The following is a 25,327-nucleotide window of genomic DNA, read 5'->3' as shown; positions in this document are numbered from 1 at the left end:
AATCATACAACTTTTCTGTGCCATCTGACATCTCTTTTGCCCCCTTCTTGCCCCCCACAACTATTCTAGCACTGACCTTAACGTCACTTTGCCTTTGCTGCAGCATAGGTAGGTCCCCTTCATTGGCTGCTCTCTGCTGGTCCCTCAGTGTGTTCTCCGCCTGGCCCAGCCAGGTGTGGAGCTCCTCCAGCTTCCGACTGCGCATTGCTTGCTGCTCCTGGAGAGTCTGTATTGAGGGGAAGAGAAGAGAGGAGGCCGTTTAAGACACATCGTTCATTCAATGCCACCATGTCTCTGAAAAGCAAGGCAGAAGAGTTACAGTCTGAGCACCTGATAGGATAGGAGGCAGCACAGAAAACACCTTTTGAAGCCCTCTGCTCTCAGCCAGGCTGCATGAACGTGTATCAGAGCCCAACAGTATTTGAAGGACGGGATCTCTTTAAATACACTTTTTTTTGTCATTCAAGCTGTCTTCTCTCCTTAGATGGGAGACCATTCCACAAATGTTTAATAATTTCATAGGGGCAACAATCAAAGCACAGCCCTCCTTGGTACAATTAACCAAATGTTGCTCTGGCTTTGTCCTTCCTCTCAACCTCAAGAAATTTAAAATATACCAGAAACCCGTGTAATGCCATCTCTAGACAGGCTGGCCACGCGTAACGCACTGGCATCATGCAGGGCTGCGGCTTTGGAACATTGGCTGACCCGAGTCAGGTTTATTTTCACACCGGGGTTGGCGTGAGAGCCAAGGGAGACAAAATGTTTCTGTAGCTGATCCAATTCCTAGGTTTTGCCACTACCGCACAATACAGAAGCGCCTATTTGAGCAATTGAGCATGATGTGTGACCCTGACAGTCCTCACAAAAAACTTCTCTTTGCTAGCAGGGAAAAAACGGTTTCTTCTGGTGCCGTAGCAACTAAACATACAAACTTGTGCAAAATGCTGTGGTCATTTCTTTCAATCTTTAAGATAAACAACAGAAGCAATTCAAAAGAGCGCTCTTAAGAGCTCTTCGGCTGCAAAGCGAGATCTTCCTGGGTTAGGATGGGTGCACACTGAATCTGAAAAAGCAAAGCAAACTGGTTAATACACACACAGAGATGGCACAGGCAGAGTGTTATTGAGAGCAACTGTTAATAAAAACATTACAGTATTAATAGTGTCTGGAGTGAAAAGGTCCATGCAATTATGTGGGCTGCGGGAACACAGCAGAGTATCAGGAGCTTGTGTGGGTGGCTGCTGTGTGACACGACATTTAGATATTATTCAAAGGGCTGTTCTCCTGTGTCTACAGACCATTAACTGTGCAAGGAAAATGAGAAACTAGCAACACTGGTTATCATTCGGGTTGAACAATGCCAGTTTGTGCCATCATTTTCTGGTGTGGACCTTATAGGAACTAGGTTGAGTCCACTAAACCAATGCACATATGATCTCAGCTAGACTCAGGCAGGTTTCCAGAGCTGAAAGCCAAAGGGACTGACCAGCTGTCCCATCTAGAGCCCTCAAGAGCTTGGTTAGTTTGAATAAGGGAAGGCAAAGAAACTCAGTCCCTTGAAAGATGGGATGGGTAGGGTAATAGAAAGGAGCAATCGACTCTTTTTAAGAAACTCCTGCTGTGCCATGAATCATTTCAAAGTCACACACCCAAAACCGGAACACAGAATGGCAAGTGTTTCACGGCATGTCCTTGAAAACATCTCAGTTAACAAAACACAACAGGCCTCACGACCTTCACCTCATCAGTCTGCTCCACTTGCCGGAGACAGACCTGCAGGACCTCCACCTGAGCTGCCACACGCTCGGAAAGGTCCCGGAAAGACTTCTGCAGTTCATTGAGCAGTCTCAGCAGCTGCCTGCTCTGTTGCGGGGTCAAGTCCTGGGCGTGCTCAGAGATAAAGAACTGAATGTCGAAAGCAGCTGCATCGAGCTCAGACTTGGTGTGAGCAAGGGGATGTTTCAACTCCTGAACAGAAGAGCGAAAAAGCTAGTCAGTGAAGTGAGTCTGGTTTGTGTGCACTTTCCTAAGCTGCTGTTTTTGGACATGATCCATGGGCAAAGAGAATCCTACGGCACAGAAGCAGAGAGATTTCAGCCAGATCTTCATCGAGAGAACAAGATATTTCAGGCACCCAGCGATACACGAAGAGCTTGTCTAAGTGAACACTTAGTTCGCGGCAAGCTGGGTTGTAAAACTACCCCGCACTAGCCTGCTGCAAACTAAGTGTCCAAGTGAAGCCACCTGCCAAGCACTAGAAGTTCTGTAATGTACTTTAATCTACTCCTGTTCCAAAGCAGCTTAGATCAAAGCACCCGGACAATTTTTAGCACGCGGCAGGAGGGTCCGCACACACACTTTGTAAGCGGCAGGCTAGTGCGAGGTAGATGCATACCCCAGCTTCCCACCAGTAAGTGTTTGTACAGAGAAGCCCTAACAGAAGCGCGTACAGCAGCACACGAGTAAGACGATGTGTGGAAAGCAGCGGTTTCTCCTCCTTTCTCTTTATACCAGACCTCCCAACACCTTTGGAAAAAACCCCTCCTGTCACTGGCATCCGAGTCAGAGCCAGTTTCTCGATGCGTGTGCGGTGCAGCGCTGGAGATGTACCCAGATTCAGAAGCGACTGTTTATACTCTATATGCCAATCGCCCTCCAGCTTCCTCACTCTGCAGATCGTGGTGTAGCAGCAAAAACCACTCCTGGAGCTACCTCTTCTTCCAACACCTTAGCCCCCTGCCCCGCACTGCTTGGGTCTCAAAAGCATAGCTCTGTGAGCCGTGAGGACAGCTTCCACTGACCAGTGTGAGCACCACTCCCAAGAGAGCGTGGCACTCAGTAAAGGCTCCAGGTCGTGCTATGGAGGAGATTGTGACTTCTTTTTTTTATTTATTTCCCTATGTTCTTTGAAGGGCTGAGCAGCAATAGGATGTTTTACTTGTTGCTGAGACAAAACAGGAGAAAAAAAAACCCTTGGCTCCTTTCACCTCTGCATGGCATCATTACTCAAGCTCCCAAGAGCACAAGGACTGAAAAACAGGCTAGAATACTGGCATCTCCTTGCACAATAATCGACAAAGGGAAAGCCACAAAGAATCAAGGAGGAAGGCTGGATTAAAAGCAACCCCTGGAGGAGGCCACAGTTTGATCAGTCAGGATTAGGGGTGTTGCTATGGCTACCTCATAGTGTTGCAGGCAGCAAGTCAAGCTGTTCCCTTCAGTTGCATGGTGGTAATCACTGCTGTCCAGAGATAATGCGGTATCGCAGACCCAGTTCTGCAGCTCTTCCAGTTTGCCCTCAAGCGTCTTATGCCGTGTTAAGACTTTAGCCTGAAAATGAAAAGTACTCTAATTAAAACCAGGCAACTAACGAAGGAATGAATGTAGAGATCTCTCAGTATAGGGTTGAAGCAGCAAAGGGAGGACAAAAGTCTGTTTGTGAGTTGTACCTTTTCAGTTTCTGCAGCACCACGCAGGTTTAGCAGCCAGGCCTCCAAGGCATCGCTCACTGAGCTAAAAGACTTCTGGAGGTTCTTGGCATCTTTCTCCAAGGCTTTCAGCAATTGTTCAGGGACTTCTTGGGGCTGGTTGGCCACAATCCACTTCACAGAGTCCAGCTCTTGATTCACTGGAGAGGACAGATCCTTCAGTTCCACATCCAGGACCTGAGGCAAGACAGTATCTTTAAGTCCAAGACACAATGATTTCATACGCTCACTGCCAGCATTCACAGGGTACGCCTACACTGGAAAAAAAAAAAAAAAAAAAAAGCCAATTCTTGGCACTGAGTCTCAGACCCTGGGTCAACTGACTCACGCAGCATAGCAGTGTAGTCATTGGGCTCAGGCTGAGTGAGGGGGAGGGTCTCAGAGCCCAGCACCGGTCCTAGCCCGAATGTCTGCACTATCTGAGTCAACTGACCCGGGCTTTGGGACTCTATACCATGGGTTTTTTCTTTGCGGTGTAGACATAGCCACAGTAAAACAAAGGCTGGAAGAAACTGGATTCAAACAATCTGTGTATCTGTTACAATGATTCATTACCATCCACCAATTCATCCTACTATTCTCATCTGGCCAGGTTACAGTAATTCATTCCAGACAGCAAACCTAACTGTGAATTAAATGAATTTATTGTCTAAACATGGACGAAGACCTGAGCCAGAAAGAAAGATATCTTTTAGATCCCAGACTAAAGTTCCTCATCGTGCTCACAAGAGACAGTTAGCAGCTGCTAAAGCCCAGTGAGCCCGTGCATAAACCGCCCTAAAAGAACTAACCCAGAGAGAAGAGCACTGGAGCTGGACTAATTTTAGTACAGTGCCCCACCCTGACCTCAGCCTGATGCAGCAGGTCTTGCAGCGCTTCTAAATTCAGCTCCGCCGGTTGAACCTGTTTAATTTTCATCTCAATATCTCGGAGCATGGACAGATAAGACACCAGTTTCTCATCATGTTCCAGACAAAGCTGCTTGCTGAACACAGTCTGCGGAGTCAAAAGACAAAACATACTTCAGATTTTGAGAGAAAAGTAAATCAGAATGAGATTATTTTAAAGAACTCTTAGCATTCTCTCTCTCAGCAATTTTCCACATTAGGGACTGCTCCCTTGCTAATCTTATCTACAAGATTTACTACGGAGAAATAAAATGTACTCTTTTTCCAACAAACCTTAAAAATAGCAACAAATCTGCAGTGTTATCATCCAACTGCCAAACAATGGGCTTATGTATCTGTCATTTATAAGTAATGTTCTCATAAAATATAACTGAGGTACAAATGTTTCCCCCAATACATCACAGTTTCATTTGCCAAATCAACTCCAGCTACTATCTTCTGGGGCTGCAACTCCCAATAGGTGCTCTACATTCACTACCTTTATCCTTCTTGCTGTCAACTTTGTCCTAAATCATGCTCATTTATATCAAATATACATAAATACCCGGGAATTTAAAAAAAACAACACAACATTTACCTTGGCTGGTTTTGTAGATTCTCTTGAAGGTTCTTGCCATCTCTCCCTGTCTGCCATAGTTAAGCGTGGTTCTTGATCACCGTTGCTGTCATCTCTGGTTATTTCCTGGGGTGTCTTTCCTTCTGATTTGAAGGCTGTAGAGGACCTTGCTTCATCCATGGTGAACTCTGTGGTTGTTTCTTTCAGAGTCTGTTTCTCTAGTTCAGGGATTACAGAAGATTCTAGATCACCTGTGGATTCCTCTCCGGTAATTAACTCTGGAATTTTTCTCTCTGCAATACACACTGTGGTGGATACCAGATCTCTGGTTTCCTCTTTGGTCATTGTTTGGGGTATCTTTTCCTCTGATTTATCTGTTACAGAAGTGTCCTTGCCATTTCTGATCTCTCCGATTGTCTCTTGGAGTGCATCTCTCTTTGGGGCAATGGTGAATTTCTGATCACCTTTGATATTCTCTTTCAGGCCCAAAGCGGTCGCTTCCTTTTCTCTTTCAGGAACCTGTTTCTTGCTAATCTCTGTTTGCTTTTGTTCAGCAATGCTGCTCAGCAACCCACCAGCTGTTTTCTTGGTGGTGGTTTCACACGCTGATTCCTGAATACTTGAGATCAATTCCTCCTTGATCTTCCTCATCAACGTTTCTTTGGAATCTGGGATAGGAAGGGACTGTTTTTCCTTGGAAGATTTCCCTAGTTTAGTGGTTTCTCCTGGGATACTGATCTGCTTTGGATTCTTTATCTCAGTTTTCTTCTTTCCCATGGGTTTTAGATCAGCCTCACTCAACATTTCTGGAGCACCAAGACTTCCGATCTCAAGAATTTTTGCCTCTGGTCTCTGTGGTGTAGTTTCAGCATGCTTCACTGGTATTTCATCTACAGGTTTGTCTTCAATATGCTTATCGCCAATTGCAAGCTTGAAGGGTTCCTTAGCGTTTATGTAGACTATTTCTTCCTCTCCTTGATCCACAGAAACTGATTCTTTTGATACTGCCTCTACTGCTTTTGACCCCTCCATTCTCTCATCTAAGTTTCTTTGATCTACTTCAGAAGCCATAGCTGCAGCTTCTGTCTTTCCCAGAACCCCATCTTTACTGAAAAAGGCTCTCTCTATTCCTTCTTTGTCCCCATCACTTTGAGACATCATTTCACCAGCAAATGATTGCTTTCTCCCTGCCTCCAGTCTCTCTCTTTTCTCTTCTATCTCCTCAGCTACTTCTTCCCTCTCCCTCAATTTCTCTTTCCAGGGTTCCTTTGATCTGTTTTTCCTAATCTCTCTTTTCTGGGTCTTAAATGCTGGAGATACAGGCATTGTGGCTAATACTAAGGGAGGTTCAGGGGACAATTCAGCCTCTCCTAAGAGTTGACCCACTACACCTTCCTCTGAAGTTTCAGGAGGAAGTGATTTCAGCACCTCTTTTTTCATTATACTCATTGTCTTATGTGATCGATCAGAATCAGCATCTCCAGCTGCACTGTAGCCCATTGCTTCGCATCTAGCTTTGTGTTCATCATCATCAGTCATCTCCGTAGCAGGACTATCCATGGCCACACTTTCCTCTTTGGGTGTTCCATTTTGCAGTAGCTGCTGGGAGTGGCATTTATATTCTCTCCACTCTTCAGGATCAGATTTGTCATTGAGTATCCAAATGCCTTCCTGAACAGCCACAGTTAATTTTTGGCTGATTAGTCCTCTTTCAACAGCTTCCTTTAAGCTCTCCCCTATATTAGTGTCAACAATCCCTCCAGCCATCATCTGGTTCGATGCAATGATTCTCACCATTTCTTCATCCACCACTTCCCGTTCCAAAGCAGACATCAGAGACAGTCTTTTGCCCGTAGCACCATCCACAATGCCACCAGTGTCTGCTTGAGCCTGCAGTACTCTCAAGGTGGGCAACAGGTCTATTTCCCCCAGCTTCACAGCCTGAGCACACGTCAGAGCGTTCCCTGTCACCTTGTCCTTGATTGCTCGGAAAGGAACAAGCTCCAGATACCTTTGTCCAGATTCAATGTCAATTTTACATTTCTTTATAAATTCCGAATAGGGAATGATCATACAGCTCTCAGGATCTACAATTCCATGTTTCATATCGGAAGACAACACTGCCTTTTCCATAACTGGCTCAGATAACAATCCTTCCTTTACAGCTTTAGACAAAGCCAGCCTCTGTCCAGAAACAGGGTCAATAACACTTCCACTCAAAGCCTGTACTTCTTGGATTTCAGCGTGACAGTCCAAGTTAATTAGCCCTAATGACACTGCCTTGGGTAAGGATACAAGCTCCTTTCTTTCTGGATGAACATACTGGTGCAGACACACACTTTCAGACTTTACCAGTTCTTTGCACAAGTCTTGATCAATCAATCCATGTTTCATTGCATTATTTACTGAAAGTCTCATTCCAGACATGTGGTGAATAATTCCTCCATCTGCTATCTGTTTGGTCAAGAGTTGAAGGGCTTTCCCTTTATTGAGAAGCCCTTTTTCAACCGACTGGACAATAGTTAACGGTTCTTTAGTTTTAGGATCCATAATTCCACATGTTTCAGCCTGTAATCCAATGAGTTTCTGTCTAGTTTCATCTTCAGCATCTTTTCCTTTAGAAGCTTTCTCTAACTTTATAAGTTCCTCTTGACTGGAGGGCTCGATCAAGCCAAGATTTAAAGCCAAAGTGACTGATATTTTTTTGCCTCGTTTCAAGTCAACAATTCCTCCAGTAACTACTTGTCCTTCTAAAATTCTCAATGCTGTTTCCTCATCCAGTAGGCCAACCTCAGCCGCACCCTTGACAGAGTAGACAATATTACTACATGGGTCGAGAACACCACTTATAGCTTTATCAGATGTGAGCACCTCATGCAGAAGTTTCTCATCCATCAGACCTTCACTAATGACTTCTTCGGTGGTTAACGATTCACATGTGTGAGAGTCGAAGAAGCCATTGAACATTTTCATTTTCTCCATCAGTTTAACAGCTGTGTGGCTGGACACTACACCACAAGCTACGGCTTCATTCAGAAGAAGATTCTTGCCCATCTGCTCATGGTATATACCCCCACCTTGGAGTTGCGCCACCAGATTTGTTAAAGTGCAGTCTTCTCCCACTTCCATGGAATGTTTGGGTAGCACAGAAGTTTCACGAATACTGAAATCAACTGATAAATCTTCCACATCCGTTTCTTCTACTTCCAATACTCTTGCGCTTTCAGTTTTTTCTGTTTCTCTTTCTTCCATTTGCTTCTCATCTCCAGTTTTAAGAGGCACGATTTCCTCTCTTTTCACTGATCTGTTCTTAGCTTTTTCCTTATTCAACAAATTCTTATCCGTAATAGCTTGTGTCTCTATTTCAGATTCTACCCTTCTCTGAGTTTTCTCTTGCATGATTTGTGGTTTCTCAGTATTCTCTGATTCATCCACAGATATGTAGGTTTCTTTTCTCACACCATCTCTTACCATTTCAGGTGCTCTATCTTTGACTTCATCTATTAAAAGTTTAGCACCACTGGAATCTATCCCCATCTCCACCAGCATTTCCTTTGCTTCTCTGGGCTTTATCTCAAAGCTGATTCTAATGGGGTCATTAGCAGATTCTGGCCTAGACAATTCTATTTGATTTCCACTCCTGGTTATAGTCAGCCTTTGTTCTCTTGCAGATTCAGCATCAATTTCACTCTGAATAGAAGTTTGCTTTGCAGAAATCTCTTCCTGTTCCTTCAGATTCAGAGTTTTTTCTTTATACTTTGATGGAAAACTTCCAATTTGTATCACTGGATTTTTATCATCTAGAGACGTATTTTCTGACACTTCCTTCTCTTCTTTCAAAGCGGTAAATTGAAACTCAAGTTGCTTCAAAGCCAAATCATTACAGGGCTCCCTTTCAGTAGTTGCACTCTCCCAGTCTCCTATCTCCTCAAGAACTTCCAGACCTTTGTAACCATCCTTGTTAACGTCCAACAGGTGAGTACTTGATCCATTTTCTTGAGCTTGTATAACGGCTTTAGTGAGATCATTTAACTCCCCATCGACTAGGAGCAGCTTGTGGCCATTGTGGATGTTGATATAGCTGTGGGTCATCAAATGGAATATCAGCCTATCATCATCACTCCTTAGTAGAGGGTGACTTTGGTCTTCATGACTCCCTCCTGCAGAGCCCACGCTCAGTTTGCTTCTGGCTGCAGAGCCTGCCAGCTGCATACTGGGCATCATGTCAGGTATGACGGTAGATTTTAGCTTCTTGGCAACATCTCTCTCCAAGATGCCATGCTCTGCTGCTTTCTTCCAGGTCAAGACCTCTGTGGTTTCTGGTATGAAGAGCGCCTTGATGAGTTGCCTGTTACTAAGAATCTTATGAGCCAATTCAGTGGACAGGATGCCCTGCTCTAGGGCATCTGCAACTGGGAGGATCTCGCCTGACTCGGGCCACAACAGCCCCATAAAGGACCAAAGGGATTCCAGGATCACCAGCGCAATCCTTGAGGCTACTAAATCTCTCTTTACTGCTTCATCTATTGTCAGTCTCTCTCCCGTGACAGTATCTATAATGCCACCTGTCTGAAGTTGTCGGATCAAGAGTGCACATGCCATATCCTGGTCAATCAAATTATGTCTCACTGCCTCGTCCACAGTCAGTCTGTGCCCCGTTCTGGGGTCTACAATGCCCCCAGCAAAAAGCTGGGCTTCCAACAGCCGCACAGTGACCTGCCTATCTATTAGCCCCTCCTGGACAGCACGGAAGATGCTCACTTTCCTACCTGATTTCAGGCTCACCATCCCACCTGCCAGCTGCTTGATGGGCAGCAATCTCAGGCCAGTCTCTTGGTGAATGATACATCGCTGCATTAGCTCAGTCAAGCTGATTTTCTTGGCTGTGTTGGGGTCAATCAAATTCCTGCAAGATCTCAGGCGAGAGGCCAGTTTTGAGTGAAGCTGAGTAGTTATGAGGCCTTCTTGAACAGCCTTTTCCAAGCTGATCCGGCCTTGACCTGAAGGGTCTAGAAAACCCCCTGTAACAAGGTGAACTTCTAAAATCTTCAGTCCAACATCCTCACTGATCTTTCCCTCTTCTACTGCAGAAACTGTGGGCAGAAACCGTTTTCCTTCCAAGCGAATTTGACGTATCAGAAGAAGGGTATCCTGCAGCTCCTGTAGCAGCTGGAGAGTCCTGGGATCGATGATGTCTCTTGCCAGGCCTTCTGCCAAAGAGAGCTTCTCGTTGGTCTCAGGAACGACTAGGCCAGACGTGATAACCTGAGCCTCCAGCAGTACAAGGCCTGTGTCCTGGTCTATGAGACCTTTCTGCATGGCACCAAAGATAGGGAATATTTCCACTGTGCCCAAGTCTATCACTCCCGCAACTGTGTCACATCCCTAAAAATGGAGAGAGAAAATAAAAATCAAATCAGAACCACAGAGGCTGCTAAAAGCAAACCATCATTTCGAGTAACTACAGTGCATCAAGTCCAGGGATGTCTCAGATTCCAGGACAAGGAAAAACAAAACAAAAAGCCTAAAAAGACTAGAGAGCAGATCCCAACGGGTATGACATGCAACGCCGAGTGCATCTGAGCGAGACGCTCATGTAAACAACTCTATATTTTCTAACTTGCGTGTTGTTTTAGAGCTCATCTAGGCTCCTGTGCGGCAGCACTGAGACATTTCGACACCCATCATTACAACAACACAGCAAAGTGGCAAGCGGCAAAAGCCCAGCTTTCTAACGTCCCACGGAACGACCAACAGATAGAGAGAGACAGACATTTAGACAGACATGCATTTTAGCCTTTCAACACTTCAATGCAAAAGGGGACGGACAATATGAACCCAGTTTTGTGCTCCCTATGAGGCAACAGGACAAAAGGAAAAGCACCTTCAGTGGTTCAGAAATCTCCCACTGGTGTAGTTGCTCCCATAGTGCCTGCCATGCAGATCTGCAGTGCCAGCCACCAACAGGAAAGAGGGAACCCCGTGGCAGATACCAGCTCACCAGCGACAGCAGACCAGCCATGCACCAAAGGGCAGGGGAGTCCCCTCTGCCCGTGCAAGCAGGCTCTAGTGCAGCATTCTCTGGCACTGCCATCACAACTTCCCTCCCTGGAGTATTTCAGAAATGACCAACTCTCCAGTAGCTCAGGCCAGGCCTCGGGGAAAACATAGCTCCAGACTACACTAGGTGCCAGGGTGGAAAGCACCATGATCAGGACTGAGGCTCCAAAAATAGCACCCGCCTCAAGTATTTCTGGAAGGTCTTTTTTCTTGGTGTTATGAGCACAAGCAGGGGAATGCTCAGGAGGGAGCAGGATTCTCAAAGATGACGAAATGGGAATGAGCATCCCCTATAGTATGTACACCAGAGCTCCTGCTTTCTACACTCCCGTTGCTCAGGTATGAGAGCCTGGGACACTGGGAGATACCCCAGAGGGAATCCCATGCAGAGGGGAAATACGGGAATCTGGATTTTGTGAATAATGCAATCAGTTCAGTTCATATCTTTAAGACGCTCAAATTTCTGTATGCAGACGTGTCCCCTTACAGTCCCATGAGAATGTTCAATAGGACGTGGCAGCTTGGATATGGTACCCACAAACACACCACTTCCAGCGAGTTGGTCTGGATTTACCCTCACGCTCTTTTTTACAGGGTGGATGGGGGGGAACTATTAGAAGGCTCTTAAACTCTCTAAGAGCACTGTCAGAACCCAGCATGCACATTCCATCCTCAACAAGCCACAGAAAGACAGAGGAAGAGAGAGAGGACATAAAAGGCTTTTACTTACCAGAGTTGCAGGGTGTGCCTTGAGCAGTTAAAGACAGAGCCTTATGGAGCAGCTCAGCCGTATCACACACACAGTGTAAAGCTTGGTGTTAGCGTCCAGCATGCGACCGTTTTGTTTTGCAAAAAAGAACCCCCCACGCAGGTCGTCCTCGTTCTGCTTTGTGTGGGGTGTGTGTTTAAGGTTCCAGAGGGTTAGTTAAACTTGTAAGCAAGGATGTCAGTTAATCGTAACAATACTTGACATGAAACACAAACTGTACAGGGACACATCATGCTCAATGTAGCGCGGGCTGCAGTTTTGCTTTGGTTTCCTCTTTTTAATTTGATACCCTTTCGCTGAATCTCGGCTCTTTCCAGCGAGCAAATGTTAAAACTTCTCCATGGGCTCCCTTCTACAATGAAGCAACCATACCATGAAGCAATGATAGCCCTAAAGATACTCCCTCATACGGGCCAAGTATCCATAAGAGAAGCCCTAAAGTGCCTCTTATAAATAGTTCTAATCCCATCCCACTTTTGGGCTTCACAGAGAGTGCCAATGACTGCTCTCCGTGCTAATCTTGGTTAGTCGGGAGGCCACAAATCTGGGGGCCTGTCATAATTAGGAAGCAAAGTACATCCCTTTCAGCAAAACAGAAATGTAAAAGGAAACTGACACCCCCCAAATGTTTTCATGCTGTATAAATAAAACACAGCAAACTGTAGGGAAGACTTTTGTATGAAAGCATTTTTCTTTCTGCGGGAGGAGCGAGGAAAGGAAAGAATCCGCATCCCACTCGCTTTGGACCTGCAGGGCCATTTTTAGCTTCTTTTCTGGCAGCAGTGAGGTAGGTGGGATTAATGACATGACAATTTAACTGGGGAGAGTGCTACCTCTGAGCTCGGAGTCATTGCTGAAATGGCAGCATGACTTTTCTGCTGCTAGCAAAGTAAAAAAAAAAAAAAAATCATCACTGGACCGAGACGTCTGAACCAGGATAGAAATACGTCTCTTTAGATAGAAATATGTGTGCTTCATTTTTATGCATACAGCACTGAAAGTGTGGGAGTTTAGATTTCCCATAAATAAACTCAATGGCCTTGCCATCCTTTTCACTTGATCTGCTGGACTGGGACTTCACTATCTCCCATTTCAGTTTTGGCTATCACAAAATCACGTCCAACTTGGCCAGTGCTTCAAAATACAGGGAGCTAGCAAGCAAACACACAGAGATATCCATTGGACACATATATATACATTTACATACACATACAGGTATATCCATGAATGACTGAAGACAGCTAACACCAATAACAGAGGTGATAGGAAGGAACTTCAAACCCTTCCCACCTAGCGCATGAGTGTAACATGAAACGGAGATTGACAGGAACATTATCGGATGCAAATGGGAGATGGACAGGGGTCCAGCTACTCAGTCAGTGAAGGTTTCTCAGATTAGCTGAGGGTCTATCAAGGGGATGATGCAGGGCTGCATTCCACACAGAGAGGAACTCAATTTCCTACTATTCAAGGCAAGTCTACTTCTTAGTAGTGAATTCCACAATTTATGCCTGGAGGTGTGAAAAAGGTTGCCCATACACCAGTCTCTATGCAGCCGATCTTCTGGCAAGAGACGTAATCAAAATGTCCTTGCAGGAAGTGCTTAATTTGTGCCAGGGCTGAGACCCGGCACCTCTGAGCTTGCTGCATCAGCTATGAATGTAAAAAAAATGCTGGAGCCCCAGCACCTAATTGCTTGAGCCCTGGCACCTCTCACTGCAAATTAAGCACCACTTGCAGGTCTCACCCAGGTCCTACATGACTGTACGCTCTCTATTTTAAAAGAACTGAAAGGACACCCCCATGGCCACTCTGTCTCCTTAATAGATCAGATGTCCACCTCCCTTCCTTCCCATTACAAGATTAAGTCAACTCTGTAGCCTGGGGATCAGCCCTGATTAACAACACTGCAGAGGAGACCCATCCCCTAACAACCTGGAACAGAATACGAAAACCTCTTCTACTCAGCCTCCAATGACCAACTCAGCCCGGACCCCCGAGTGCAATGTATGGGACAAAATGGAAGAGTGGCTGATCACGTGAGATTAAGGACAAAGCAAACAGGCTGTGAATGGCCGGTGGTCATGAGACACGCAACCAAGCAAAGCCTCTTTCATGCCCTGAGGAAAGGTAACTCAGATCTATGCGATAGACTGGATGGGAAAAGGTACCTTGTGCTCCGTCTCCTGGGCCAGATGGCTCTGAAGCTGTTGGAACTGTTCCGCAGAGTCGCTGCAGAGCTGATGGTAAGTGTCCTTTAGGGCACTGAGTTGGGTGGAAATTTGTTCGTTCTCCTGGTCAGAAAGCCTGCAAGATGGGACAGGAAATCTCTTCATGGAGTCCAAGAAAGTGACATGCAGCTCCATGTATTTCAGATTTTCTCCTCCGAATAAAAAATGGCAAGCACATAATGGAATCCCCTTCTCACACTGCTCATGCCTCAGCTGAAGGGTTAAGTGCATTGCCATGCCAGTCACACTCGGCTGAGCACAGGGACCGAATCAGGAATGAAACTAAGCAAAATAGCTGAGATTGTGAATTACCAGGATGGGGTGAAACCCTCGCAAGAGAATTCAATGGTTTTGCATTCCATTTCAAATGCACAACAATGGTTCCATTTGGGGGGGGGGGGGGGGAGTGACAGTATGTCGCTTTCCTATACAAAAAATGGGCCTATTTTCATTCACATGGTCCAATTTTCAAGCTAAAATCCCCTAAATTATCAAAGCTCCTCAATTCTGTTCCCACTGAGATGCATTTGTATATTTAAACACACAAGATTTGAATTTTTATGCTTCAGGGCAAAATGGGTCATTTTAGCCAAAAGCAAAGTTTCTGGGTTGTAAAATGGCCGGGAACAAAATTGGGAATCTCTATTGGGGCGAATTTTTTGATAAAGCTTGCCATTTTCACATACACCTGGTCACCATTCACAACCGTCACCTGGATTCGAAGAATACCTGCCCACCCATGGAATCTCATCAGTGTGTTCGAGTAATCTGGCCATTAGAATAACTTGAGGTTAATTTCCTTTGTATTTACCATCACCTTTTCTTCTGACAAAGAGGTGTACTACCCTTCCCCACTCTCCTTTCTTTATTCACCACTATTTGTATTGTACTCACTTGTGGCTATGTTTTGCAAGGAAGATCTGTGCAGTTTTGATGGCCTCTGAGACCTGCTCTTTCCTTGCAGCCAGCTCCTCATTTAGAGCCTGTTGAGAACAAGAGGAAAGCTAAATTCCAGGTTGGAAAGAAGGGAAGCAATTCCCCTGAGGTTACAGCACATGCTCAGTGTTACACAGGAAGCATTAAGGTTGCTTTCCTTCAGTGGTTTTGGAAAGCTCAGTTGGAAATAGCAGGATAATGTAGTTTTAGTATGTATAACAGCAGTATGAAAATGACTAAGTACAGGTACCATGCACATATCAGAGAGAGGGAGGGACACAGGTCTCCTGATTTACCTGCTGCTCCGAGATGGATTTCTCAATGTCTCCCAGCTCTTTGCTCTTGAGTGGACCGGTCCTGACTTGCGTGCTCTGTTTCAAACCAGAGACCCAGCCCAGGAGTTCTTTCACCTTGTCCACATGCTCCTGCTTCTCTTCCTCTACTGCTTTCTACACATGGGGGAGACAGGAAAATATCCTGCATTAATGTACAGAGGGGCCCAGAATTACTGCAGCCAGAGCCCAGCACCAATCAGGCATATAGCCATTTGGTGGAAGGAACTGAAATATGCTCTAACCAGGAAACGGGAAGGGGGTCTGAAGCAGAGAAAGAATCACTGGCAGAAAATGACCACTGGTCCTGGGAGTTCTGAATGTATTAATTATGACTTTAGAATCACAGAATCGTAGGGCTGGAAGGAACCTCAGGAGGTCTCTAGTCCGGTCCCCCACACTCACGGCAGGACTGAGTATTATCTAGATACTACCTGACAGGTGTTTGTCTAACCTGCTCTTAAAAATCTCCAATGATGGCAATTCTACAACCTCCCTAGGCAATTTATTCCAGTGCTTAACCACCCTGACAGTTTTTCCTAATGTCCAACCTAAACCTCCCTTCCTGCAATTGAAGCCCATTGCTTCTTGTCCGATCCTCAGAGGTTAAGAAGAACAATTTTTCTCCCTCCTCCATGTAACAACATTTTATGTACTTGAAAACTGCTCTCATGTCCCCCCTCGGTCTTCTCTCCTCCATACTCAACAAACCCCATTTTTTCAATCTTCCCTCATAGGTCACGTTTTCTAGACCTTTAATCATTTTTGTTGCTCTACTCTGGACTTTCTCCAATTTGTCCACATCCTTCCTGAAATGTGGCACCCAGAACTGGACACCATACTCCAACTGAGCCCTAATCAGCACAGAGTAGAGCGGAAGAATTATTTCTCCTGTCTTGCTTACAACACTCTTGCTCATACATCCCAGAATAATGTTTGCTTTTTTTTTTTTGCATCAGAATTACACTTTCACTCATCTTTAGCTTATGATCCACTATCACCTGCAGATCCCTTTCCGCAGTACTCCTTCCTAGGCAGTCATTTCCCATTTTGTACTCCACTGATTGTTCCTTCCTACGTGGAGCACTTTGCATTTGTCCTTATTGAATTTCATCCTATTTTCTTCAGACCATTTCTCCAATTTGTCCAGATCATTTTGAATGTTGATCCGATCCTCCAAAGCACCTGCAACCCCACCCAGCGTGGTAATGGCTGCAAACTTTATCATTGTACTCTCTATGCCATGATCTAAATCATTGATGAAGATATTGAACAGAACCGGACTCAGAACTGATCCCTGTGGGACTCCACTCGTTTTGTCCTTCCATCTTGACTGTGAATCACTGATAATTACTCTCTGGGAACGGTTTTCCAATCAGTTCTGCACCCACTGTATAGTAGCTCCATCTAGGTTGTATTTTCCTACTTTGTTTATGAGAAGGTCATGCGAGACAGTATCAAAAGACTTACTAAAGTCAAGATCTACCATATCTACCGCTTCCTCCCCATCCACAAGGCTTGTTACCATGTCAAAGAAAGCTATCACGTTGATTTGCCACGATTTGTTCTTGACAAATCCATGCTGACTGTTACTTATCACCTTATTGTCTTCTAGATGTTTGCAAATTGATTGCTTAATTATTTGTTTCATTATCTTTCCGGGTACTGAAATGAAGCAGACTGGTCTGTAATCCCCTGGCTATCAAATATCCTTACTTCCTCTTCTTCCAGCCGCCGGAGAGCATCACTGATGTACTTCACGTGCTGCGTGGTTAACGTTACCAACGCTGTATAGCGAGTCCGTAAATCCATGAACTAAAAATAACAAACAAAAAAACAAACCACCATGCGTCAGTCGGAACTCTGGCTTATACAACCACAGTACTTTACAGGGTGAGAAATGGATACAGAACCTCTCATTTGGAAAGATCCCCAAGCACTTCACAGACTAGATACGTTACAGTACCACTGAAATGCAGCAACTCTGAGACGGAGAGTGGCAGCCACCTGACGCACTGCATGCTGCACAACAGCGAGGGGGGAGGGGAAGTTTTGGTCGAGGACACTGGGGAAAACCTTCTACTCTTATAAAAAGACCATGGGATCTTTAATATCCACACGGAGCAGACAGGACCTTGGTTTTTAAAGGTCTCATCCAAAAGATCCACACACAGTATACTGCATGGTACTCTGTTTATTTACCTTGGAAGGATGAAGGGCTGAGTCGACCCTGTTGGGATTTGAACCTGTGGTTCCAAGGAGTCTAGGTATTTCATACCTGAAGCTTAGAGCACTAAGCCATCCTCTCTGGCTAATAAAAAAAACAGTGAGGGTGGAAATTTTTATATAAGAGTTCAGCAGAAAGGAGCTATTTTCACAGACAGGCCGCTCGTCTGTCTTCTAGGAGCAGAGGAACCTCTCCCCACTCCTCTCCCATGCAAGGCCAGGCAGGCAGGCAGGCTGCTTACCTCTTGAGTGATCGCATCCGAGGAGGAAAGCATGCGTCTGCGTTTCATGGGAGATTTCTGCTGTGATTCCACAAACGCCCTGTATGTCATGAGCTGCAGCTCATAGTCCTGGAAATAAAAGAAAGCGGGGTGTGGGGGGGGGAGGATTTTGAATTGTTACCTATTTATTCTAAGATTGGCATTTTCAATTCTCTCCACACACAGAGCCAGAACACCAAAGCCAACAATAGAGGAGTTTTGCCTCTCTCCTGGCTTAGGAGAACGGAATATGCAGGCAATGATTGTGCAGTTGACACCAAGCTCTCTGTTCGCCTCGGATTTAAGAAACATGTCATTACCTTGACAGCAGCAGAGTATTGCTGTGAGAATTTCTGACACTGGTCCAGCTTGGCTTGATTTCTGTCGATTACCACAACCAAAGCCTTTGACAAAAAAAGAAAAAAAAGAAAAAAAGATTTTTCCCCCCTGCCTTTTAAATGAAATTTTCCGCTTATTTCCTCTTTGACTCCTGACCACGTCACTTTCATATTGAACTTGTTCTCTAGAGTCCTCCAGCAACAGAACATTCCTGCCCTTCCATCTGCCTATACATTAAAGAGACACTATGCAAGGTTTGTGATCCTCTAAGTCTGACCTCCTGTATAACAGACCATAGAACTTCCCCAAAACAATTCCCCAAGCATGTCTTTTAGTAAAACAACTAGTCTTGATCTAACACTTGTCAGTGATGGAAAATCCACCTTGACCCTTGGTCAATTGTTTCAATAGTTAATTATATTCACTGCTAAAAATTTATACCTTATTTCCAGTTTGAATTTGTCTAATTTCAACTTCCATGTATTGAATCATGTGAGATCTTCCTCTGGTAGATCAAAGAGCCCATCATTAAATATTTGTTTCCCATGAAGATAGCTATAGACTGTCATCAAGTCACCTCTTAACCTTCTCTTGGTTAAGCTAAATAGATGGAGCTCTTTGAGTCTATTACTTTAAGGCATGCTTCTTACTCCTTTTAATCATTCTTCTGGCTCTTTTCTGAACCTTCTCCAATTTATCAACATCCTTCCTGAATTGCGGGCACCAAAACTGGATATAGTATTCCAGAAGCAGTCGCACCAGTGCCAAATACAGTTGTTAAAAAAACGCTCTTCTCCTACTCAAGATTCCCCTGTGTATGCATCCCAGGATCGCATTATCTTTTGGCCACAGCATCACATTGGGAGCTCACGTTCAGCTGATTGTCCACCATGATCCCCAAATCCTTTTCAGAGTCACTGCTTCCTAGGATAGAGTCCCCTATTCTGTGAGTATGGCCCACACTCTTTGCTCCTAGATGTACACATTTACATTTAACAGTCTTAAAACACGTATTGTTTGCTTTCACCACGTGATCCAGATCATTCTGAATCAATGACCTGTCCTCTTCTTTATTCACCTCTCCCCCACAAGTTTGTGCCCTTCGCACACTTCATCAGTGATGAATCTCTATAATCTGCATAAGCCCTCCTGATGCTTAAAGATTCTTTGCTATGATGAAGTGGCTTATATTTCTTGTTAAACAGCCATTTTAATTTCAGCTCTTTCAGTACAGAGAGGAAGACATCAGTGTTTGTCAAACAAGAAACACCCAATCAACAGGGGGAAAACATTGTCCTTTCTTTAAAGCCCATTCAGAGTATTTATTTTCTGCTCACGGAAGGAGCTGGACTAAGACCAGTGAAGACACACAACTTACTTACAGAACAGGTACAGGGGCACGCTTCTCCCACAACGTCCCACCATGCCTCAGCACTTCCAGGAGTGGAGAAGGTAGCTCAGCCTCTGTGGCCATTTTACGGAGATGAGAAGGGAGTATTATCTAGATCTCTCTCTTCCTTAGGTACTGTAGCATGAGCGCTTCACCATCTTTAATGCATTTATTCTCACCACACCCCTGTGAGGCAGAGCAGTGCTACTATCCCCATTGTGGGGATGCGGAACTGAGGCACAGAGAAGCTAAGGCCCAGATTTAAACCCCTAACTCCACTGAAATCAATGGAAGTTACGCACCTAAATACCTTCAAAAATCTGTCCCTGAGTGACTTGCCCAAGGTCACCCAGGCAATCTGTGGTGGAGCAGAGGCTTGTACCCAGGTCTCCCATGCCCCAGGCTAGCACCCTAACCACTAGCCCTTTGTTCCTCGGTGCCTCTGATGGAACCACTAGGCGCTACCAGGAGACCACAGGTGAATGAACTGCTGACAGTGGTAACATTCAGTTATTACCCTTCTGGGGGGCCAGCTGCTCTGGTAAGCTATAAATGAATGCACACACATTATTGCATATCCCGTGAGTCATTCAGCCCTTAAGAGAACAAAGATTTGAAGCTGACAAGACAAAAGATTTATTTAAAAAAACAATACTTGTCCAACTCCTTTCAGCAACCCTATTCCAGTTAGAAAAGCACCATTTTCTCTCTCACCGTCTGCTGGCTCAGCTGCTCAGAGAGCACTTTGCTGTCCTCTGCTTGCCCAGGTTTCATCAATTCCTGCTGGGCAGTGGTCTCCTCAATCCACTGGATCAGCTCTCCGTGACACTCCCTGTAATCCCCCAGCACCTCCTGGATACTCTCCAGATCTGAACAGCTGAAAGGACCAATGCAAAAAGGAAACCATCACCAAACTCAAATCATTGCATCAAAACAATGGCTCCAGGTCCAGCCACATGCAGAGAAACCGCTAAAGCCGATGCTTCCCCGGGGATATTTATAGAAGCCACAGGTACAGCTCTGCAGGACAGGGAGCATGAGGGGTGTTTCCAGCCAAGCTATGGTTTGTTAAGGGTTACAATGTCTCCAACCAGTAAAGATCCAGATCAGAACTGAAAGGGGTTCCACAGAATCAGCCTGGCAAAGGTTAGCAGCTGCTAAGGGAGCTGTAGGATAGGCTGGGGGTGTTAAAGCAGGGAAAGAGAGTCAAGAACTCAAAAGATGGAGTTGCAGAAGCAGAAGAGAGAAAGAGAACGAAGTCCTGCCATTCCCTCAGATGGGAATAGTTCCTATATTTAATGGTGGCATTTGCCACCCTGGCTGCGAGCAGAAGTTACAACTGGAAAAAGGCAACTGCTATTTCCAAGTCTGGCACAAGCTTCCATCAGAGGCACAGCCAGCAAAGCAGCAAGCACAAGAAGGGAGTGACTCACCGGGTTTCAATCTGAGAGCAAACTCTCTGCCAGCGATCCCACAGCTGGGCTCCCTTCTCCTGGTACCGCTCTAGGTCCATGCTGCGCTCTTGCTTCAGACGATACAGCTGCTCTCCCGTGATTTTAGCCTTTGCCACATCCTCTTCCAACGTCGAGAACACAGCGCTCTTGTTCTTCGCATCACCGAGCCATTGCTTTAACAAACAACAAGACAGCTAAATCCATATTACCACGACCAGAAAGTTTAGCTGCATTTGCTGTTGCGAATGTACAACATGGAATTCTCCAATCAAACGTAAGCAGCTAAATGTACAGAACAGTTAAGACAGGAGAAAGAAATATCTAGCTCTGCCTTGCGTTGCCCTGTGGAGTTTAGGAACAACGATCAGCTCCATCATCTCCACCATCTGGCTGGATCTAGGACCAGGAGGTGCAAAATGTAGGGATCTGTAGCCCAGCCCAGAGCAAGTCATAACGGTGCATTTGGCATCGCAGAGTTACGCACGCTGCGGCTGCCAAGTGCAGTTAGCACCAGCCGTGCAAAAAAGCCAAGGCAGCTGTTCTACCTACAGTTCACAAAGCAGTAAGGATTTTGTCGACTCAATTAAAGCCTCCAATCACTCACCAACGAGCAGGTGGGGTGGACCACAATGCAAATTCAGTAAGGAAAGGGGAGAGTGCCAGAGCTCAAGACTGGAGTGATGCTAGTTTCTACTGGATGCTATTGGAAGCATAATGTTACCAACCTGTAATGTAGCTCTGTGAGACTGAATAGCTGTTAGATCAGCAGGGACTGCCTCCTCTTGGCTCAGTTTAACTTCATATCCTTTGACCAGGGACTCTGCTCCTTGGGTACTACGAACAATAACATCCACCGTCTTTAACCTATCGTGTAAAGACAAGAAAGAAACGTGACTTCTCGAACTGAGGATATTCTGTATTGTAAAGTCATTTGGATCATAAGCTGCGGAGAGGAACAGAACAGCTCGCTCTGGATCATACCCAACATTCACATTTGAATAGCAGGAAGAGAGATCCATAATGGAATCTAGATTCTCAGGGGAGAAGCCAGTGAACACAAGCCCCTGTATATGCCCCTGAAATTCTAAAACACCTTCAAGTAAAACGGAAGGGATCAAACAGAACAGAACACAGAAGCAGCATAATCTAGTGGTCTGAGTTCTAGGACGAGAGACTGGAATACCAGCATTTAACCCCAGTTCTAACAGCAACTCCAAGTCACTTCATCTCAGCGTTCCCATCCCCAAAGTGGGAATAATTAGTTACTTTTGTACAACACTCTGAAAGGGAAAAGTGCTATATAAATGCTACGTGTACTTACTGCTTACCTCCCTCATGGGCTATCATGAGGATTAGTGCTTGGGAAGTACAAGCATAGTAGGGATACTATTGGCAAGCAAACTACAGATACCAGCTCTAAGGATCACCCTTAAAGTAAAGCCCAGTGCGAAGCAACCTCAATGTTCCCAGTACATATTGTCTGGCCTTCAATTAATAAGTTGCCAGAGAACCTGTTTTTGTTGGTGTTTTGGGAGGTGCCTTATTACAGTTTTCACGGTGTATCTCAGAACAAGAAATGCATGCTTGGCTGTGTCATGTTAGGGTCCTACAGCAGTGAGTCAGTGAGAACTCCTCCATCCTTCCCTATTCTTTGCTGGCCAATATTGTTTCATTGGTTCCTTGCACTCCCTCATCTGTCTGTCTGTATCCGTCAGTTGTCTCTTGTCTTATACCCAGCCTGTAAGCTCTTTGGGGCTGGAACCATATTTCTGTTTTGTTTCCATAGAGCCTAGCACAACGAGGTCTGGTCCATGCCTATGGCTACTAGGTGCTAAATAATAACAACTTCTTAGGCAGGGTCACCCTTGTCAACTGCCTGCTTTTTTCAGCTCTTGATTGTGCTGATGAGAAGTTTGGATGTAATAGCACTGAACATAGCAAGCTGTAATAGCAAGAGGTGTTCTGTACATTTTTCCCACCCAGCTCTGACAATGCACCTCAACCCTGACCTACAATGGCCCTGGGTATTCCAGCCCTGCACCAACTTCCACCCCCACGTACTATACCCCCAGCCACATAACACCTGATCACAGATTGTTCATCATGGTGAATTTTGCCAGACTGATAGCTCAACTTGAACCATTTCCCAGTTGAATGCTGTATCTGAAACCCAGCTGTCTGGAGCACTGAGTCACCTCAACACTAACACTTAAATATTCTGGAGCACCACTGCCTGGCACCCCTTGCAGCTCTTGAATTTGCAGCATCTCCTAGACATTCCTAAGCCCCATTCAGAAGCATGAGAGCAATTCCCACCCTCACCCAGTTTCAGAGAAGGGAGCCATGCAAATTCTGCCCATATAGAATTCTCTCAACTCCAGAAAATAGGCATGTTCTGACTCACTTATCCAGGTAGATGGAAGAAAGTCCATACACGTGATCCATCTTCTCTACCAGTAGATTGAGCTCAGAACGCAAGTGTGGGGCACTGGACCCAATTGGAGACTTGTGTAGGAAGCTGTCACATTTCTCAGAAACGTGCTGCAAGTCGGACTTCAAGTGCCGTAAATCCTCCTGCATACGCTGTGTGGAAACAGAGAATTAACATCAGAATAAAGTGCAGACACTCAGGAGACGGAAGCAAAAGTGAACAGGATAAGATGCAGGAGCGCCTGGTATCAGACATTTCCAGCTTAAAATTCTATTTAGCAGAATCATTTCAAGTCTAAATGGGCTTGTAAATTCTGCAGAATTCACCATTTTCTTCATTCCTTTCCATTATCAGATCAGGATGCTCTGGTCTCAGTGGGTGCAAAGGCCACCTGCAGTCAGTGCTTTGGAAACTGTTGCTTTTTATAACTTTTTAAAGAAGGAAGACTTTATGCAATGGATGTTTGCCCAGCCAGCCTATGAAAAAGGACATAAAAAGGAGAGAGATCTTTGCAGATTTCTTCCGGGGGTTTATATTTCTCCTCAAGTGGCCGCCCAGTGGACTGAGGGATAGGCCCAGGTTATATGACCACAGACATTTTCCCCTTGGGGATCTGAAGCGAGGAGACATCATGGGGTGGGTGAAGGTGTAAAATGCAAAAGGGCGGCGAGGCAAGAGAACAAAGATACCTTCATTGTCTTTCTGACCTAAGAGTAAAACGTTCCATCTACAAGATTGCTATGTGAAGCAGGCGAAGATGAGAGGGGAGTTCCCTATATGAAATTTATGCCAGGGTATCAATGACCTGTGAAGCAGTTCTCTTAAGACCAACAGTGGGTTCCCTCAAACACTACCTTCCTTCAGGAAGTACTGACCTCCTGCTCTGCAATGTGGAAGGTGTTTTCCTGGATAGCATCACCGTCTGTTCTGGTGCTGCTTGGAGCCTGGATTCGCCTCACTAGTCTCTGTTCACACTCCTCCAGGCGCAGACGGATGTTCTTTAGCTCAGAGAGATATGCCCTGGCAATGGTCTCATCTTTGTCCTCTGTTAAGTGACAAACATACCAAAAAAAAAAACAAACCACCTAGGATTAGTCTCTATTAGGAACTGTAGACCCAAGTGGCTGCATTCTTCTGCCCAGAGAGAAGCGAACACAGAGGTCTCTACTCAGATGGAAACCAATTTTGCCAAAGGCCTGTCAAGAGATGTGAGGACCTAATGTTTAACCACTAGCAGCAAAGCAAGGACCCCACTACCCAGATCTAATTGGCACCATTTGCCAGTGCTATTTCTCCCCAACAAAAGCCGCACATTCGAATGAACAGCAGAGAAGAGAACAGCCATTTGCAAAGCTAACACTCACAAGCTAGTCTAAAAATTAAGAGCACCTGTAAATCCCTTGTCTCTATCAGCCCCCACAGCTCCATGTCAGTCTATTAACCCTTCCAGCTCACCATTCTCCATGGACTCCAGCAGATGTTGGAAGTGCTCCTTGCAGGACTTAACTTCTTCCTCCAAGCATAGCTGATCAGCCCCAGAAAAGAGCTCTGAGTCCTGGCTGTCGTGCAAGAAGTCCTCATAGTGTGCCTGGAGGCTCTTCATGGCTTGCTGGCACTCTCCTTGGGCCAGAGATCTCAGCTGTGGAAAACCAAAGACTAACTAGAAGGAACCAGGCTCCAAACTGCCCTGACCAAGCTCCCAGTTACTGAAAATTACCCGGATGCTTCCCCCATTTCTCACACACAGCAGTAAACATTAATTCACACGCTCCTTTCCTAGCATGCATCTTTTCAAGGGTGACAATCACTGCCAGGCCACCCCTGGAGCCAGATACTAGTGAGTCCCCCCTTCTCGGACAGGACAGCTCTTCTTGTCACGCTATGCTGCAGCACGGCCTCTGCCTTGCCTGGGTTTTTATCTCGCTCCCCCGCACTACAATAATC

The 25,327-nt window shown here is 45.4% G+C and overlaps 1 protein-coding gene across 4 annotated transcripts in view; it reads right to left on the bottom strand.

Annotated features, from left to right (window-relative positions):
- The window catches only part of MACF1 (microtubule actin crosslinking factor 1), a 234,061-nt gene that overhangs the window by 95,972 nt on the left and 112,762 nt on the right, over window positions 1-25,327 (bottom strand). For 3 of the 4 annotated variants that reach the window (XM_077838115.1, XM_077838114.1, XM_077838112.1), the window contains exons 24-41: window positions 24,839-25,022; window positions 24,259-24,428; window positions 23,357-23,535; window positions 21,678-21,816; window positions 20,932-21,125; window positions 20,213-20,375; window positions 18,090-18,173; window positions 17,752-17,859; window positions 17,000-17,098; window positions 15,248-15,400; window positions 14,910-14,998; window positions 13,956-14,091; window positions 4,977-10,340; window positions 4,338-4,487; window positions 3,453-3,668; window positions 3,184-3,333; window positions 1,744-1,971; window positions 77-226 (exon numbers count right to left, since the gene is read on the bottom strand). In XM_077838115.1, coding sequence (XP_077694241.1) covers window positions 77-226; window positions 1,744-1,971; window positions 3,184-3,333; window positions 3,453-3,668; window positions 4,338-4,487; window positions 4,977-10,340; window positions 13,956-14,091; window positions 14,910-14,998; window positions 15,248-15,400; window positions 17,000-17,098; window positions 17,752-17,859; window positions 18,090-18,173; window positions 20,213-20,375; window positions 20,932-21,125; window positions 21,678-21,816; window positions 23,357-23,535; window positions 24,259-24,428; window positions 24,839-25,022 — 7,956 coding nt within the window. Of the gene's footprint in view, window positions 1-76; window positions 227-1,743; window positions 1,972-3,183; window positions 3,334-3,452; window positions 3,669-4,337; window positions 4,488-4,976; window positions 10,341-13,955; window positions 14,092-14,909; window positions 14,999-15,247; window positions 15,401-16,999; window positions 17,099-17,485; window positions 17,595-17,751; window positions 17,860-18,089; window positions 18,174-20,212; window positions 20,376-20,931; window positions 21,126-21,677; window positions 21,817-23,356; window positions 23,536-24,258; window positions 24,429-24,838; window positions 25,023-25,327 lie in introns of those variants that run through there. The other variant, XM_077838116.1, reaches the window with a different exon arrangement.

Source organism: Eretmochelys imbricata, chromosome 19 (assembly GCF_965152235.1).
Source record: "Eretmochelys imbricata isolate rEreImb1 chromosome 19, rEreImb1.hap1, whole genome shotgun sequence".
Taxonomy (NCBI): domain Eukaryota; kingdom Metazoa; phylum Chordata; order Testudines; family Cheloniidae; genus Eretmochelys; species Eretmochelys imbricata.
Note: the sequence above shows the minus strand (reverse complement) of the source record. Positions and strands in the feature narration are given on the sequence as shown.